Genomic DNA, 17684 nt, shown 5'->3' on the forward strand with positions numbered 1-17684 from the left:
CATCCGCAGTAATTTGCTTTTATTTTAATATGGGGTTCAAACCTCATTCTGGCTGAGGCAGACTTCGAGCCTGCTTTGGTGGCTGAGCCAGATTTATTGCTTGCCTCTAGTTGACGCTGAGAAAGTGGCAGTGAACAGTCTTCTTGAGTTGCTGTAGTCCACTTGATGCAGGTACGTCCACGATGATGTTAGGGAGGGACTTGACAAAACTAAACAATATGTTTAATAATGTGATTAGCATAACTTAGCTGTTAACATTCCCAAGTCAAGATGGCATATGGCTTGGAACTTGCAATTGGTGGTGTTCCCATTATCTGCTGCTCTTGTCCTTTTAGATTGTCGTGGTTATAGGTTCGGAATATATTGTTTAAGGAGCCTTGGTGACTTTCTGCAGTACATTCATTGATGGTTCACAGTGCTGCTATCTTGTTGCAGTGGTGAAGGGAGTGAATGTGGGTGTGGTGCCATTCAAACAGATTGCTTTATCCTGGATAGTATTAAACTACTTGTGTTGTTGGGAGCTGCACTCATCCAGGCAAGTGGGGGGGTATTCCATCACACTATTGACTTGTACCTTGTAGATGGTCGCCAGGCTTTAAGGTGTTAGAAGATGAGTTAGTTGCAGCAGTGTTTCTATCTTCTGACCTGCTCCAGTCGCAACAGTATTTAATGTAGCTTGTTCAGTCAAAGTTCAATTCATTGACATCTCCCCAAAATGTTTATCTTTACCATGCCTGCATTTTTCAAAAAAGGCACTTTGATATGGTTCAGCAAATAATTATCACAGACCTGCTTCCACTTGAGGACTCAAGAAGAAGGTTAAACAGTCATTGGATTCTCAGTACACCTGCCTCTTGCGTAGCATTGAAATAGTGGATCTAGAGTTGTCTTGCCAGCACTCCAGGCTTCTTTCCATGAAGGGGAGCTCACTACTCTTAAAGCTATATTTGTAATTCTCTTGGGCTATCACAAATCAGTATTTGTGAACCACTGTTCCAGGAAAAAAGTAATTAGAAAAGCAAATTAAATGTTGACATTTATTACAAATAGAAAAGGATATTGATGTAGAGAAGCTTTTCTGCAATGAGGCAACTCTAGAGGACTATGTACAGTTTCTGTTACCTTTTATTTAAAGAGGGACATACTTGTATTGCACACAGCTCATGTTCTGATCCTGGAACAAAGGTTTGTCTTATGGGGAAACATTGAGCAAGTTGGGTGTATACCCTTTGGTGTAGATTGAGAGTTGATCTTAGATCATAGAGTGCAGAAGAGGCCTTTGGTTCTTCGAGTCTATACCACCAAAAATATATTACTATTTGCACAAGTCTCACTTTTCTACACTAGACCATAGCCTGATCCTTATGCCACTTAGAGTCATAGAGATGTACAGCACGGAAACAGACCCTTCGGTCCAACTCATCCATGCCAACCAGATATTCCAACCCAATCTAGTCCCACCTGCCAGCACCTGGTCCATATCCTTCCAAACCTTTCCTATTCATATACCAATCCAGATGCCTTCTAAATGTTGCAATTGTGCTAGCCTCCAACACTTCCTCTGGCAGCTCACTCCATACATGTACCATCCTCTGAGTGAAAAAGTTGCCCCTTAGGTCTCTCATATCTTTTCCCCCCTCACCCTAAACCTATGCCCTCTAGTTCTGGACTCCCCCACCCTAGGGAAAAGACTCTCTGACTATTTAACCTATTCATGCCCCTCATGATTTTATAAACCTCTATCAGGTCACCCCTAAGCCTCTGACGCTCCAGGGAAAACAGCCCTAGCCTATTAAACCTCTTCGTATAGCTCAACTCCTCCAACCTTGGAAAATCCACTTGTCTACTTCTGTGCTGTGACCGCTCCCATATAGATTCCTCCAAGATACGTTGTGAAGTTCACTGCTTTTTAATTTTACTAGATGCACTCCCATGTCCAGTGATACATGAATTCAACACCAAAGGCAGTAACTGTAAACTCTTGTCAGTTAGCAATGTGGGTTTCTCTCTTTCTCCCTCTCCCGCTCCCTCTCCCGCTCCCTCTCCCGCTCCCGCTCCCGCTCCCTCTCCCGCTCCCTCTCCCGCTCCCGCTCCCGCTCCCGCTCCCGCTCCCGCTCCCGCTCCCGCTCCCTCTCCCTCTCTGACTCTCTGTGTCTCTCTCGCTCTCTGTGTCTCTCTCGCTCTCTGTGTCTCTCTCGCTCTCTGTGTCTCTCTCGCTCTCTGTGTCTCTCTCGCTCTCTGTGTCTCTCTCGCTCTCTGTGTCTCTCTCGCTCTCTGTGTCTCTCTCGCTCTCTGTGTCTCTCTCGCTCTCTGTGTCTCTCTCGCTCTCTGTGTCTCTCTCGCTCTCTGTGTCTCTCTCGCTCTCTGTGTCTCTCTCGCTCTCTGTGTCTCTCTCGCTCTCTGTGTCTCTCTCGCTCTCTGTGTCTCTCTCGCTCTCTGTGTCTCTCTCGCTCTCTGTGTCTCTCTCGCTCTCTGTGTCTCTCTCGCTCTCTGTGTCTCTCTCGCTCTCTGTGTCTCTCTCGCTCTCTGTGTCTCTCTCGCTCTCTGTGTCTCTCTCGCTCTCTGTGTCTCTCTCGCTCTCTGTGTCTCTCTCGCTCTCTGTGTCTCTCTCGCTCTCTGTGTCTCTCTCGCTCTCTGTGTCTCTCTCGCTCTCTGTGTCTCTCTCGCTCTCTGTGTCTCTCTCGCTCTCTGTGTCTCTCTCGCTCTCTGTGTCTCTCTCGCTCTCTGTGTCTCTCTCGCTCTCTGTGTCTCTCTCGCTCTCTGTGTCTCTCGCGCTCTCTGTGTCTCTCGCGCTCTCTGTGTCTCTCGCGCTCTCTGTGTCTCTCGCGCTCTCTGTGTCTCTCGCGCTCTCTGTGTCTCTCGCGCTCTCTGTGTCTCTCGCGCTCTCTCGGGCCCGCGCTCTCGCGCACTCGCGCCCTCGCTCGCCCCCGCCCGCTCCTGCACTGACCTCACCATGTGCTTCCCCTGTTCTTCTCCCTTTTATAAGTGCTGTTGTTGTGACTTTTTTTTTCCTCCAAAGTTCCAAAATAATGCAACAGCATATAAACAGTAATTGCTGCTCCTTGAGTTCGAAGAAATCCGCTCTAACACCTAAAATACCTCAAAAAAGGAGCAGCCTGTTATAGCCAGAAACGTTTCCCGTCCTCCATCTTGGATTACCCAGAATCCTGAATCTTGTAACATCTTATTGAAGAAAAAAGGAGCTGACAATGAGGGATCTTGTAGCACTACTGATGTCTGAATGTCAGAGCCAGAGACCTGGGTTTAAGTCCCACCTGAACTGGAGGGATGTGATAACATGTCCAAATGATTAAAAATCATTACATGCTGGTAGACTTTTCCTATTATGTGAGATACTGGAAGATCTATTTTCACAGCAAATAAACCTTAATCCTTGTAATTCTGCTCTCTAGAGAGCAGTAGAAAGTCGACTTTAAAGATATTCAGTTTTAGACCTGCCAGTTAAATGAGGATTATGGGAAGCAGTGGAGTTAAGGCTGCAGTTTATTTGGGCATGGAGTTGGTTCAAGAGACTCAATGGCCTATCCCTGCTCCTCAAACTGATTAAATGATCTAATTGAGTTTCTAATTTACATTGAAGTTGTATGCTGATCAACTTTTGCACTTCAAAGCATTTGATCTTGCATATGTAACTCCTTATCAATGGAACAAAATGCTTGTGTGCAAAATTTCCAGTTCCCACTCTAATCATCACTTCACCACGGAGGCTCAAACTCTCTGCACATACATCCCACTTTAGGGCAGCCTGGGGGCTATTTTTGTTTTTCTAATCATTCTGTTCAGAGATGTTATTACAAACCCCTGGAATAGGTGGGGCTTGAACCCAGGCCACCTGCCTCAAAGGCAGGGAAACTGCCACTGCACCACAGGAGCTTTCCAGTTCTTCTTTTCATATAGTCCCAACCGGTTTCCTGGTTGAACTTGGTCTCTCAGAACAATTTCTCATTTAATTTGTTGCACTTCCTCAAATTAAAAAGTGTAACAATGCATATATTTTGGAAACCAAAAGAACTGTGGATGCTGTAAATCACAGACAAAAAAAATGTTGGAAAAGCTCAGCAGGTCTGGCAGCATTTGTGGAGAGAAATCAGAGTTGACCTTTCAAGTTGAGTGACCCAATACTGTTCTTGTAGTGAGTAAATATTGATGTGTCATGTCATGTTCTCAGTGGATCTTTGCTTCTTTTTTACTTTCCAACAACATGCTTGCACTGTCAGTCATTTATTTCCTTGTTCCTTGCTGGATCACCTTCCCTTTGGCTCTGTAAAGCTAACTGTTCTGTCATTCACTCAGTCCTGCCTTCTGTGTGTCGCAGACCTTCCTTTGCTCTTGTCCCACTCTCGCCTTCCTAAAAATTTATTCACTACCTTTTTCAACTTCACATTGCATATTATTTACCTGAAATGTTGACTATTTCTTTTCTCACAGATGATGTCTGAACTACTGAGGTGGTTTCGGCAATTTCTCTTTTTATTTTAGGTTTATAGCATCTGTGATATTGTGTTTCTTGAAAAAGAATAGACTATTTCATGTTCGAGTTCTGTGTATATTTATTATTATGTTCGACTGCACAGTATCACTTTTATATGTTCTACATTTCAGTATTGGTTGGTATGCGTCTGCTTTTGGAAGAAAGTGAGGACTGCAGATGCTGGAGATCAGAGCTGAAAATGTGTTGCTGGAAAAGCGCATCAGGTCAGGCAGCATCCAAGGAGCAGGAGAATCGACGTTTTGGGCCTTTCTTGAAGAAGGGCTCATGCCCGAAACGTCGATTCTCCTGCTCCTTGGATGCTGCCTCACCTGCTGTGCTTTTCCAGCAACATATTTTCAGCATACATCTGGTTTTGCAAATGGAACTTTTGCAAATGGATCTTGTGGCTAATACGGGAGCAGGGCTATCAGCAGTCGATGGGAATAGTGAGTTGAGGTCACAATCAGATCAATCATGAACTTATTGAATGGTGGAGTAATCTCAACTGCCAAAAAGCCTATTCCTGCTCCTACGTTGTATGTGTGTATATTCCAGAGTGTAGATTTCTGCAACTGTAAATATTTAGGCTATGTTATCTGAAATCCAGATCGCGTACAGATTTTTTGATTTCTATGGAATGTGACGTACTTATGGAAACTATATGCCTTTTGAACAAGATCCTTTAACAAGGATGATCTTAACAAGCTGAAGGTCTCAATAATTTAGCATCCGATTCTGCATCATTCAGAAATGTGTATTTCTATTTTTAATTGTGGAACTTGGTGTTCTTCCAGTATATTGTTTTATGAATTTGAAATCTCAGGGATTGTTTGGTTTAAACATGTACTGCCAATGAGCTTTGTTCAGCACATGTTTATATTAGAATTCAGTTCTGCATTTTGCTTGGCATTTGGTGATTTATTCTGTTATTAAATCGCATGAAATGCTTTGCAGTAACATGATTTGCTTTTGGAACTTCATTCTTAATTTTCAGAAAATGAAGAGCCAAGTTCTCTCCTCAAAAAAGTATAGAATTAATTTGTTTACCTTTTTGACTTTTCCAACTGTCACTAAATAGTGGAGTTGTGGGGGGAAAAAAATGCCAATTGAAATTGAGTTCTTGTACCTTGAATTAGGGTCTCCTAAGTTTTCTATTTTTCTCTCACTGAAAAATAAATTCAAAAGTTGATTGTATTCATGCACACTAAATCTAATTTGATAGCAAAAGTGGTTAGCATGAATGAAGAGCAAATCACACCCTGCTGGGGAGGGCTTGTTGGCGAAATTAAAGGTATGCTTAATTCTAGACAAGCTGTTAGAATAAGAAGGCACCTCAAATTTGTGATATTTCAGGAATTGTTTAAGAAAATAAAATTTTATGCCACCTGAGCTGTCGCTGTTTCTTAGACTAATATCAGGTGCCTTAAAATCAAGTTATATCCAATTTTCTGTAACTAAATTCCATATATTAAATCCAGACTTAGTAAAATTGTGTGGAACCCAAGTGGGGTTGCTAGCTCTGGGCAACAGTAGTCACTTGGAAGCTCTCCCTGAGTTTTAATAAATGTGCTTCCCTTAACTTTACCTAAAGCAGACCCTTTCTTATAGTTTCACCTTCTCCCAAGCCCCACCATGCTCTCAGTTTTTACTGTGGGGCGACAACAATTTTCAAGTCTTGAAGTGGGGTCACCGTGGGAAAATGTTAGGAAGTCACTACATTAGATTCTTGCTTAGATTCTATAGATTAGATATACTGTGTTCTGTAACTATTAATGCTAATTGAATTGTCATGCTAAAACAAAAATTCTTCCACTGTTTGTTTATATTTGAACACAATTGAAATTTGGTATCTAAGGTTCACAATTAGTAATTTTATTAAGGCTGAAGAAATATATAGTAACTGAAATGGGACACTTAACTTCTTATTTTAAAAATAGAATTTCAAATCTAGTTCAATCCAATGTTATAACCATTAATGAAGTGATTTAAATCTTTAGAATTGTTGTCAGTGTGACATAACTCACTCGCTATGAAATATCTAATTACGTTTTCTTTTCCTCTACAGCAACATCAAATCCAGTCCCATCAAGGCCTCCGCTGTTGACCATTTTGCTATATTCACTGGTACCCATCATGGGGTTTGCTGTTGTTGTGTTGTTCTCTTTCTGGATGTATAGGCATCACAAATTGGCATATCCGCCAGTACTTGTACCAACTCAGGTATAGCTCAAAGTCTCTTCATCAATTCATCTTTTTTAACTCGAATGCATAAAAAAATTACATTTCAAGTGTATGTTAAGAGTAGTTTTGCCAACTAATGAGTCTATCCTTGATTTTTGCCTATTCAGAATGCTTATTTGTAATTCTGGTGGAATGGACCATCATCTATTAACAAACAAAATTGTTTACACGCTAAACTTGGATACCAGGTTAATGACAAGTAGAGCTCCACACTTTACTAAAGGACTTGAAACCTTTTGGCTTCATTAATCTATTGCTTCATAGTCCTTTTTGCCTCGAAATATTTCATGGTTTTAACCAGGTTTGAAGGTTATAGAGAATATGGTTCCAAGGAAACAATTTACAGCTCAACCAAGCTCGCATTGCATGTAAAACAAACAGAGGACTGTTCTGGTCCATTCTTGTCCTTCCGTTACCTTGAGTGTATTCATACAGTTAATGATCTATTGTGAATTTGAATTGAACTGATTATCATTCAGCCATGGCCCAGAATGGTTACGGCTGGGGCCTGGAGCACTGGCGGGCAACTGCAGAGTCAGAGCTGTATGGCATGGAAACAGCCTGTTAGGTCCAATTCGACCATGCCAACCGCATATCCTAAATAAATCTAGTCCTGTTTGCCAGCATTTGGCCCATATACCCTACCTATTCGTATACCCATTGATGTTATATACCCATTCATATACCCATTGATGCCTTTCAGATGTTATAATTGTCCCAGCCTCCACCACTTCCACTGACAGTAAATTCCATGCATGCACCATCCTGTGTGAAACAGTTGCCCCTTGGGTCCTTTTTAAATCTCTCAACTCTGACCTTAAACCTAAAGCTTTCTAGTTTTGGAATCCCCTACCATGAGGAAAAGACCTTGTCTATTTACCCGATCCATGCCCCTCATGATTTTACAAACTTCTGTAATGTCATCCCTCTGTCTCCAATGTCTCAAGGAAAATAGTCTCAGCCTATTCAGCCTCTCCTTATAACATTCTAACCCTGGCAACATGCTTCTAAGTCTTTCTGATCCCTTTCAAGCTTCGCTTTAGCTCATTTGGGCTTAGGATCTCAGCCAGGAACAATACCACAACCAGTGATCTCTGTCCCTATCCTGCATTCAGCATAATTTTGCCACCAACCTTAAAAGGACAGATTTATGACTGAATAATAGCAAAGTCTAATTCATTCTCCCTTCTTCTTGAGTAGAATCAGCATAACTTAGAAAGCACAAGTTTGGTACCACGTATCCACATTTTGTGTGTATATAGTGAGCACCCACAATCTTAACCTTGTCTAATTTGCTCAGCCTTAATCTTTTGTGGTAGCAACAACAAAGAGTAAGCAATACTTACTCTTCCAGTACAGTGAGATGCCTACTATAGCATATCCAAGCCTCCAAAACATAAAGTGATGTGGGTAAACCATGGCTCCTGTTTCAAGTTTAAGATTCTGATTCTGGAATACTCATTTACTCAGTCAGCTAAAAGCAGAGCTGATGCTTTGGAGGCAATGATGAACCTTTTCATCCAGTCTGCCTTCATTGAAAGAAAATTATTCTGTGGCCCACATTTCCTATGATCTAGTTGTCTGTCTCACTTGATAGTGTAAGGTGTGCTGTGGGTGCTGGTTGGATGAGGTTTTCCATGAGTTTTATTAGAGACAAATTTTCTCATTTGATTCAGGGGAGAAGTTGACAATGACCTGAACTATGTTCCTGAGTGAGTGCTGTTACAAGTGTCATCCACATACTGGACGTCAGTAAACTGACCAGTGGTGTCTTTGCAAGGCATTCCAAATTGAGTAGCCAGAAAGGCATTCTTCCAAGCCACTGTGCATAGCACTGAGGTGCTGATCACACAAAACCAGCTCTGCTAGGCAGGATGTGTTGTCTGCATGCTTGAGAAGGGACTCCCAGGGCAACTCAAAACTTGGTTGAGCAACAGACTGTCTAGCAGACAACAGAAATACTTTAGATTTTCCATCAAAGCATCTTGAAGATATCTATCTCTTAACTAATAGGAGGCTCTGCCTCCCAGCTGATGAAAGTGGAATAGAACTATCCAAGAAAGTGTAGGGGACACGAGGAGATTTCATCGGGAACACTGAGGTAAAGTCAAGACATTGGAAAGAGTGAACATGTACCTTTCAAAAGCTGATCTATCCACACGGTCAGGCATCACTTGCAGAGTCTAAAGATAGGTCCATTGTACAATCGGCCATCTGGGAATCCACCAAACTGGATTAGAAGCAAGTCATCCTCTTCTTAGACAGTACCTGGAATAAAGGCATTATTGTACTACTTGTACCAATATACCCAGAAATAAAACTTTGGCTATCAATAAAAAGAAAATGCTGACTAATGCTGGAATGAAAAATCCGAAACTAAAATATTTTTAAGAGATGGAACATTGTTTTTTTTGTCATTTCTTTTCTTAACTGTTAATGTTTCAAATGTAGATGCTTTGGCAAGACTGTCTGACAATGTTGGAATTTTTAAATCATAGACTGGTGCATGTGTTTTTCTGATGTATCAAATTACCGGAACTTAGCCATTTTTGAGACTATTACAATTAGTGTTATGAGTTAGTGCCCTCTGCTGTTTGCAAAATCAATTGAATGTATTTTCAGAATGGTGAACTATAGCTACATCCATAATCGTAAAAATTATTTCCTTCACCTATGTTTGTCATGAGGTTTAGATTTTATTTTTTTCTTTTGACTTTGGGATATCTGTATAAATTCTTACTGTGTTTATTTTAAATTTATTATTATACAATACGACAGGAATAGATCCGTATAGTTTGTCTTGTCATTAAGTTTCGTTCAAGGTAAGTATCACAACTTGAGCTTTTTTTTGACCAGCTTCTGTGCAGTAAATTGTTATCATTTCATTTCAAACTAGTAGTAGGTCATCTTTCAGACATTATATTCTTGATTTGATTTGACTGATTTTCTTTGCAGACGCACATACCGAAGTACAGTGAAAAATTCTATTTTGCGAGCAGTACAGGCAATTTTTAATAAACAAGGACATACGCATCATGGGGCACTACAGAGCGAGGTATACAAGGTTACGGCTTTACAGGAGGTGCACAAAGCAAGATTAATGTTGGCAAGATCAACATTATTTGAAGTTAGAGAAATTCACTCAGCAGTCTAACAACAGCAGGGAAACAGCTGTTCTTGAATCTGTGTGTCTATGTTCGTGTTCAAGTTTCTGTATCATCTGCCTAATGGAAGAGGTTGGAAGGGAGCATTGCTGGGGTGGGAGGGGTCTTAGATGATGATAGCAGCTTTTCCCTGTGAACAAGAAGTGTAAATGGAGTCCGTGGAGGGAGATTGTTTTCTCTGATGGTCTGGACTATGCGCACTACTATGTCATTTCTTATGATCCTGGGCACAGGAGTTTTTGTACCAAACTGTTATGCACCTGGATAGAATGCTTTCTGTGGGGCATCTGTAAAGGTTGGTGAGGGTCATTATGGACATGCTGAATTTCCTAAGCTGCCTGAGGAAGAAGAGGCAAGACTGTGCTGCCTTGACCATTGCATTTATGTGGGAGGTACAAGACAGATTGTTAGTTATTGTCACTCCTAGGAACTTGACGCTCTTGACACTCTCCACTTCAGCCTCGTTGATGTAGATAGAGGCGTATCCTTCTACTTTCTTCCTGAAATCAGTGATCCGTTCTTTTGTTTTACTGACATTGATAGAGAGAGATTGTTATCATGGCACTATAACACCAAGTATTCTAATCTCCTTTTTGTATTCTGACTCATCACTGTTTGATATCCAGCCTACCACAATAGTGTCATTAGCAAAGTTGTTGATGGTGTTTGTACAGAATTTGGCTACACAGTCATGGGAGTATGATGGGGGCTAAGAATGCATCTTTGCGGGTCGCCAGTGTTAAGCATTATCATGAAGGAGGTGCTGTTGTCTATCTTCACTAATTGCAGTCTGGAAATTGAGGATCTTGTTGCAGAGGGTGGAGCTGAGACCTAGGTCTCAGTGTTTTGAGGTTCGTCTATGGTGTTGAAGGCAGAGCTATAGTCAATGAGTAGGAGCTTGACATTGTTGTCTTTGTTATCCAGATGTTTGAGTGTAGAGCTAAGGAAAAGGCATCTGCTGAGGACCTGTTTTCCTGGTAAGCAAATTGCAGGGAATTGTGGGAGGCTAGAGTTGATATGGGCCTTGACCAGCCCCTCAAATATGTTCTTGAGTTACATATTTCTGGATTAACAGGCTTGCGGGTTCCTGAACACAGTTGAGATTGAGTGAAGGATCATGTCACATCTTCTAGGCAGAAGATCAGGATGACTATTCCATTTAAGGTCTAGGAAGGGACCCTGCATTTCAAAAGAGAACTTACCTTGGCATGGGACTTGCCAGAACCACCAAACCAATGAGCAAATGTTAGTTTACTAATGTAGGATGCTGTGGATGAGTATTCCTCTTCTCCAGAAATGGAATTTGAAACTTAGTTAGACTTTGTTATGCCAGTTAATTTGTACTATCACTTGCTTTCTGTGAGGTAATGAAGTTTACCAACTTATATCTGGCTTTCTTTCAGTAAATGTTGAAAGACCAGAGAAGTGCTAATGAGGGCATGTGTGGAAAAAAATAGTATTATCCTAGTTCAGATCACAAGGTATAATGCTACACATCTGCATTTTCTTTCAACAATTGTATAATTGACTGTCACTGCATCATCCTAACCTGAGAGGTATATAGTGCTAATGTTACTGCAATAGTAATCCCAAGGTCCAGGCGATTGTTATGGTAACACTGGTTTAGATCCCACCATAGCATTTGGTGGAATTAAATTTCATGAATAAATTTACAATTATTAGTTAGTCTTCGCAACGGCCAGACATAGTCATTTGCACAAAATTATAACCCGGATATATTTTGTCCCACCAGCTTGCCAAATCCAGCACAGTCAGTGGTACAGTGATTTATGTAGCCGATAGGGAGTTGATCTGGGAGTTCTCAGCATTGACTCCAGACTCCATGGGGTCTCATGGTACCAGGCCGTACATCAGCAAGAAAGCTTTCTACTGATTACCACCCACTGTTCTCTCTCAGATGGTGAATCTGTACTCCTTCATATTGTGTGTCACCAGGACTGACACCAGTAATGAATAAGATAGCTGAATGTTGAAGGACGTATTTGTCAGAGATGCCTCTGATGATGTGAAAACCAATGAGAGAAAAACCTCGTTGAACTTGCCGTCAGCAGTTCACCTGTTGGCCAGCATTTGTCCACAACCATGTTGATTGGAATAGCCACTGCACCATGCTAGAGAGAAAAGACTCTTGTCATATAATTTTGTGATTATCCACAGTGTACCAACCATTGCATTATCTAGAAAATTCACTCTGCTAAATCTGATAGATCTTGAACAGATCCTGCAACTCACAATTCGGCTTCCATGAGTAACTCTGGTCTATCAAAACTGAAGAATTGTTGTGCTGTGTGGCAGCCTTCAATCTTGTAAGATAGTAGTTTGTTGATTGGTCAAGTCTGTTATCATGGTCTGGTAGGCTCACAAATTCTACTGTGGCATGGCAATTTTTCCTGTATTTTTTGCAGATAAAACAGTGGGTAAAGAATGTGTATAATTTACTGATTTCTGTTTACTTTGAGTAGCTGATTTTTTTTTTGTTTCTGCACATCTCTTCCACTGCATTTCTGATCAATTATATTCTAGACGTCCCTGCTATAGGTGAATGTCTCCCAGTTTCAATGTCAGTAACCACCATGCTTGCAATTCCACTGCAGATGTCATTTGTTGTACAAATATAAATATCCAGGATATCTTGACCCCAGTCGTCAGTTCACTGTACAGAAGGTCCTTGGGTATATGGGCGTCATATATATCTGCTGAACAAGCTGAGCTATTGAAGGTTTTGTTTGTAGCTTAGCAATAAGAATGTACTGATCGAACTAACAAGCAGCAGGATCTCTGTTTGTGATTTTGGTCCTGCCAAAGATACATTTGAGACAGCAAAAGTAATAACTGTTCAGACTTTTCTCCTTGCTATCATGGTCTCACCACTGCAGAAGAGCACTGGTGTGTTGGCTTGGTAGATCGCAGTTTGATGTTGTCAGTCAGATTCTACACTCTTTCTCGGCTTGGTATGACGTAACAGCATCAAGTGGCAGATTGTGGAGTTTAGGTACAGGTCATTCTGCTATAATGTGTGTTTCGTCAGCATGCGTACAATTGACCAATTGTGGACATTGTTTGGATAACGCAAATTTTCTACTGAATGAGTATAGTGATTTCCTATTGGTGATCTTCTACAGCGCGATTTTCCATCGCAGTTTTCTATAGCGTGAGGTTGCAGAGGAGCACAGCTGTTGTGTTATTGCAGAATAGCCTGTATTCTATGGCTATCACAGTCTGCAGCATAACATTGGCAATCAGTTATTGGCATTGGCAATGGTGCAATTCCCAGCTTTTTTTCCTCATGCTGATGGTCAAATCAAACTCCCTTTTGCTGCTGCAGGCATGGTATGTTATTGTAACATTAGCAGCTGTGCTGTGAACCTGACACACTATTGTCTAGGATTTTAGTTGGGCAAGGTTAAACAGTTTTACTATTTAAGTAGGTAGGCCTATAGATGTGAAGGCACAAGACAGCAGCAAAGAGAAGAACATGCCTGAGAGTCAGTGTTTGAATGCTACCCTTTTTGACTCGTGTGAATTTCAAAGGGGTTTGTGTTGTATTGTCTTAACTGATCTTGTTCTTCACCATGTCATAGAAAAGGCATTAACCAGCTTGGGCAGTGGCCAATTTTCTTAAGCAGCTTAAATAAATTACTGCAGTTCATATGATTGGATGCCTTGTTGAGACTGATGAAGGAATATAGTCTTCTTTGTTCCCAGCATTGCTGTTGCCAGCCTAAGAAGATCATGTTAACTTCAGACCTTCGTGTTGTGAAACCATCTTGAAGTTTGGCATAAATGTGTTCAGCCATAATCTGCCGTCTAATGAGGGCAAAACAGAACAACACCTTTTGCACAGTGCTGAGCAGAGAAATGATTCAATGATTGTTAATTGTTCGGATTATTCAGATGCCCTTGGTTCTTTTACAGGGTCACAACCTTTGCATCATGCATTTTCTAGAGCACTGCCCCCACCCTCCCACAGAAACAGAGATTTTTGCCGATACTGCAGTTGTGCTGGTTTAACTGAAGCTTTGCCCGTGCCAAGAAGGTCAGTTGCCAAGCTCCCAAACTATGGATATCATGTCCAACTCTTAATACGACAGAGAGACTTTCTGAGGTGTCTCACCTTAGTAAGGGTGCTTTTCCTAGAGAATGCCTTAAGGTCTTGATCTAACCATCTAACTGTTTATTGCAGTCAGTGATGATTTCCCCTTTTCATTGATTTCAGTCGAGCCATTTTCTTTCTTGATGGACCTATTGCTTTTCTTGTTCCTTCATATTTCACATGTTGAAGAGAATCTTAATATGTTAGCATTATAGGCACAATTGTAACTGGTATTCACTTGTGCACAGTATAGCAATTAGTTGGACTTTACTTTGAGTGGCTCTGACTGACTTCAGAGTTTTCTTAAGAGCATACTGCTTGACTTCAGTAACAGGTCCCATCACGTTGAAGCTTACTTCAAATCAGTGGTATTTCGAGTATGTCTCATTTTGCTTTTTCCCTTTGTTTGGGAAAGCTAGACAGCGACTGTTTAGTCAAGTCACAGAATTGTTAGTTTTAATGTTGCTCGCATTGCTACTAGGACTACACTTCTGCTTTAAATGCAGAAATGTGTAGTGGCAGCATAGTGATGTGATAGTCAGCAAACAAGACTCTGAAAAGCATTTTGAGAACATGCATCTGCAGTCACAATATTGTTGTGCTATTTTAGCTGAAGCATTTGCCCATTGTTATGAAGATGTGGGTGTACTGTACCTTTAAGAAAGTTAAAGGCTCGCAGCTAGTGTAGCTGGATGCCTGGAGACAGAAACAAATTTTAATTAGGTCAATCAGTTTAAATTATACTCTTAAAAAATACCAAACTCCAATCAATGTTGAATTTAGTATATTGACAATATTAAAAGCCAATGACACAATCCAATGCTTTGGGGGTATAAGACCAGGAAAAATTCAACAGTTGGGAGAGAACTGCCAAAAGACCAACAGATGTAGACTGCTCGTCAGAACTGTCTGAGGTACCTGTCCAGAGAAGGAGTTTACACAGGAAAAAACATTGACACCGACCTGGAGAGCAAATCTGCGAAGAGAAGATTCAACAGCTCGCTGGTTTTGAAATTTGCATTTTTCAGTAAATCTTAATTGGGGGTTTTATTGGACTAGTAATATATAAGAGAAAGTAAAGGATATGTCAGAGGAAGGAGTTGTAAATAGTGATTAGTTAATTATTCTCTGTTATACTTCAAGAAATAAATTTGTTAATTTTTACTTGAAATAGTTCTTGGCCTCTTGAATTTTCACAGATAAATCCTTTCTATGTTGCTGGTTTAAAATTATTGAGGGGGGTGTTTACCTTGTGGTGTATCCTTGTCGGGATTTGAATGGTTTGGGGGCTTTTGTCTGCAATTTGGGTCTTGGATTTGTGATTTGAACTGGTTTAGACAAATTTGATTAGATTTGGGGGTGAGAAAAATCCTAACAGACTTAAACACTTGCAGGTTAGTGTCCTAGATCCTTAAATAAAATGCAAGTGAGACAATTAGTTCAATTTTGGTGACTTGTGATTGATTAAATTAAAGGTGAGAGAAATGGTTTTTAAAATTGCTAAAAAGATTCTGGATTTGAAGATGATTCTCAGATTTGCCAAGAAAGTTCAGAAGGAAAGAAAAAGGCCATACTTTTAGAATTACAAAATAAGTTAGATTTGGGTTTAACCAAGGGCAAAAGTAAAGCTGAAATTGTAAGGGAGTTACTCAAACAATTAGGTGTATCAGAGAAACAGACAAGTTCAGTAGAGGTAGCAAAACTTAAATTACAATTGAGGAAAATGGAGTTAGACAATAAACAAAGGGAGAGAGAGAGAGGAAAAAGGAGAGAGAAGGTTCTTGGCAGAGCAAAGAGAGAAAAGAATGGGAAAGAAAGAGAAGAAAGAGAGACAGGGTTCTTAGCAGAGCAGGAAGAGAGAGAATTTGAAGTTGAAGTTGAGACTTAGTTAGCCAGGTCAAGTTAACTGGATGGAGATTAAAAGAGAAGGTAGTGATATATACAGATATGTCAAAACTCTGCCACATTTTGATGAGAAAGATGTTGAAGCCTTTTCTATTTCATTTGAAAAATTGGCTAGGCAGGTGGAGTGGTCTGAGGATTTATGGGTAATGCTAGTGCGGACTAAACTGATAGGCAGAGCGAGTGAGGTATTTGCCACACCGTCAGATGAGGTGTTGAGAGATTATGGAAAGGTTAAACAGGCTATTTTAAGTGCTTGTGAATTGGTACCAGAAGCATAAAGACAAGGGTTCAGAAACTCGAAGAAGGAACCAGGTCAGACTTGCATTAAGTTTGAAAGAATTCAACACAGTCATTTTCATAGATGGGTGTGTGCTTTGAAAATAGTTAAGGCCTTTGAGACTATGAGAGATTATTCTACTGGTGGAGTTTAAAAACTCATTTCCAGAGAAAGTAAGAATTCACGCGGAGGAACAGAAAGTTCAGGATGTGAGAAGGGCAGCAGGAATTAGTTGATGAATACATGTTGGTGCATAAGTCAAGCTTCCGGCCAGAAGTTTGTCCTGTGAGAGATAGAAATTGGGAGAGGGGGGGGATCCTTCACTACGAAACCAAGAATAGAGAGCACTTGTAAGAATTTACCACAGGATTAAAAAAGAAGCCCAAGAGGATGGAAAGGAGGTGAAAGGCCTCCAATGATTCCACTATGGTAAAGTGGGACACACAAAAGTCACAGTGCTGGTCACTAAAGAAAAGCGCTGTGGGAAAAGATGTGGTATAAGAAGCTAAACCAGTGGCAGTAGTAAAGGAGACTCCCAAGAAGAGCTGAGGAGCTGCACAAGAGTGCAAAGCCTAGGCAAGAGCTTGTTATGGAGTTAGTACCTGATCTCTACAAAGAATTAGCCTCTGTGGGTAACGTTTACACAGAATGGAGAGAAGGACAAGAAGTTTGATAGATACAGGATCTAACCAGTCGCTGATAGTAAGGGATGAGTGAATATGCACTCTTTCTGATCTGTTGCCCGAGAGTGTGATAGTTTGCGGGATAGATGGACAGAAATTTAGCATTCCCCTATGTAAGATCAGGTTGGAGTGCCAACTCAAGACTGGGGAAGTTACAGTGGGATTGACAGAGTGTCGGTTCCAGGAATTCAGTTTGTTCTTGGGAACGATTTGGCAGGCACCAAGGTTGGAGTGACACCCCTTGTTGTGGAGAAGACCAAGAAACCGTAGTTAAAACAGAAATATCCTGGTATTTTCCCAGACTGTGTGGTAACCAGATCCCATTATCATAAGTTAAAGCACGAAGTGAAAAGAAAAAAGAAAGACGAAGAAATTGAGGTTCAGTTTGCTGATACCATGTTTGATGTAACGGTGCAGGAAAAACCTGAACAGGCAGAGGGTTAGACAGAAGTGTTTCGTCCTGAAAGGCTAAGAGACTTGCAACAACAAGATAAGACAATAAAAGGTATATATGTGGATGCATACTCTGAAAAGGAGGCAGAGAACATTTTGGAAGGTTATTAACTGAAAGATGGAATCCTCAGACAGAAACGGAGACCATAACAGGTTAGTGCAGAGGAGAAATGAGTCGGTACACCAGTTGTGTTGCTGGTAGCATACAGACAGGAGGTGTTACGGATAGCACATGAACTACCTATAGGAAGTCACCTCAGGGTACGAAAATCTCCGACTAAGGCACAAAAACATTTTTATTGGCCTGAAACGCACAGGGATATGGTTAACTTTTGCCGAACTTGTCATACATGTC

At 40.9% G+C, this 17684-nt stretch overlaps 1 protein-coding gene across 5 annotated transcripts in view; it reads left to right on the forward strand.

The window, feature by feature from the left end:
* LOC122551736 (activin receptor type-2A) overlaps window positions 1-17684 on the forward strand; it is a 157971-nt gene that overhangs the window by 118198 nt on the left and 22089 nt on the right. For all 5 annotated transcript variants that reach the window (XM_087989237.1, XM_087989238.1, XM_087989236.1 and 2 more), the window contains one exon: window positions 6558-6712. In XM_087989237.1, coding sequence (XP_087845363.1) covers window positions 6558-6712 — 155 coding nt within the window. The remainder of the gene's footprint in view (window positions 1-6557; window positions 6713-17684) is intronic.

The sequence above is a fragment of the Chiloscyllium plagiosum genome, unplaced genomic scaffold (genome assembly GCF_037043375.1).
Source record: "Chiloscyllium plagiosum isolate Xiang-an unplaced genomic scaffold, Cpla_swu_hap1 HiC_scaffold_7, whole genome shotgun sequence".
Taxonomy (NCBI): domain Eukaryota; kingdom Metazoa; phylum Chordata; class Chondrichthyes; order Orectolobiformes; family Hemiscylliidae; genus Chiloscyllium; species Chiloscyllium plagiosum.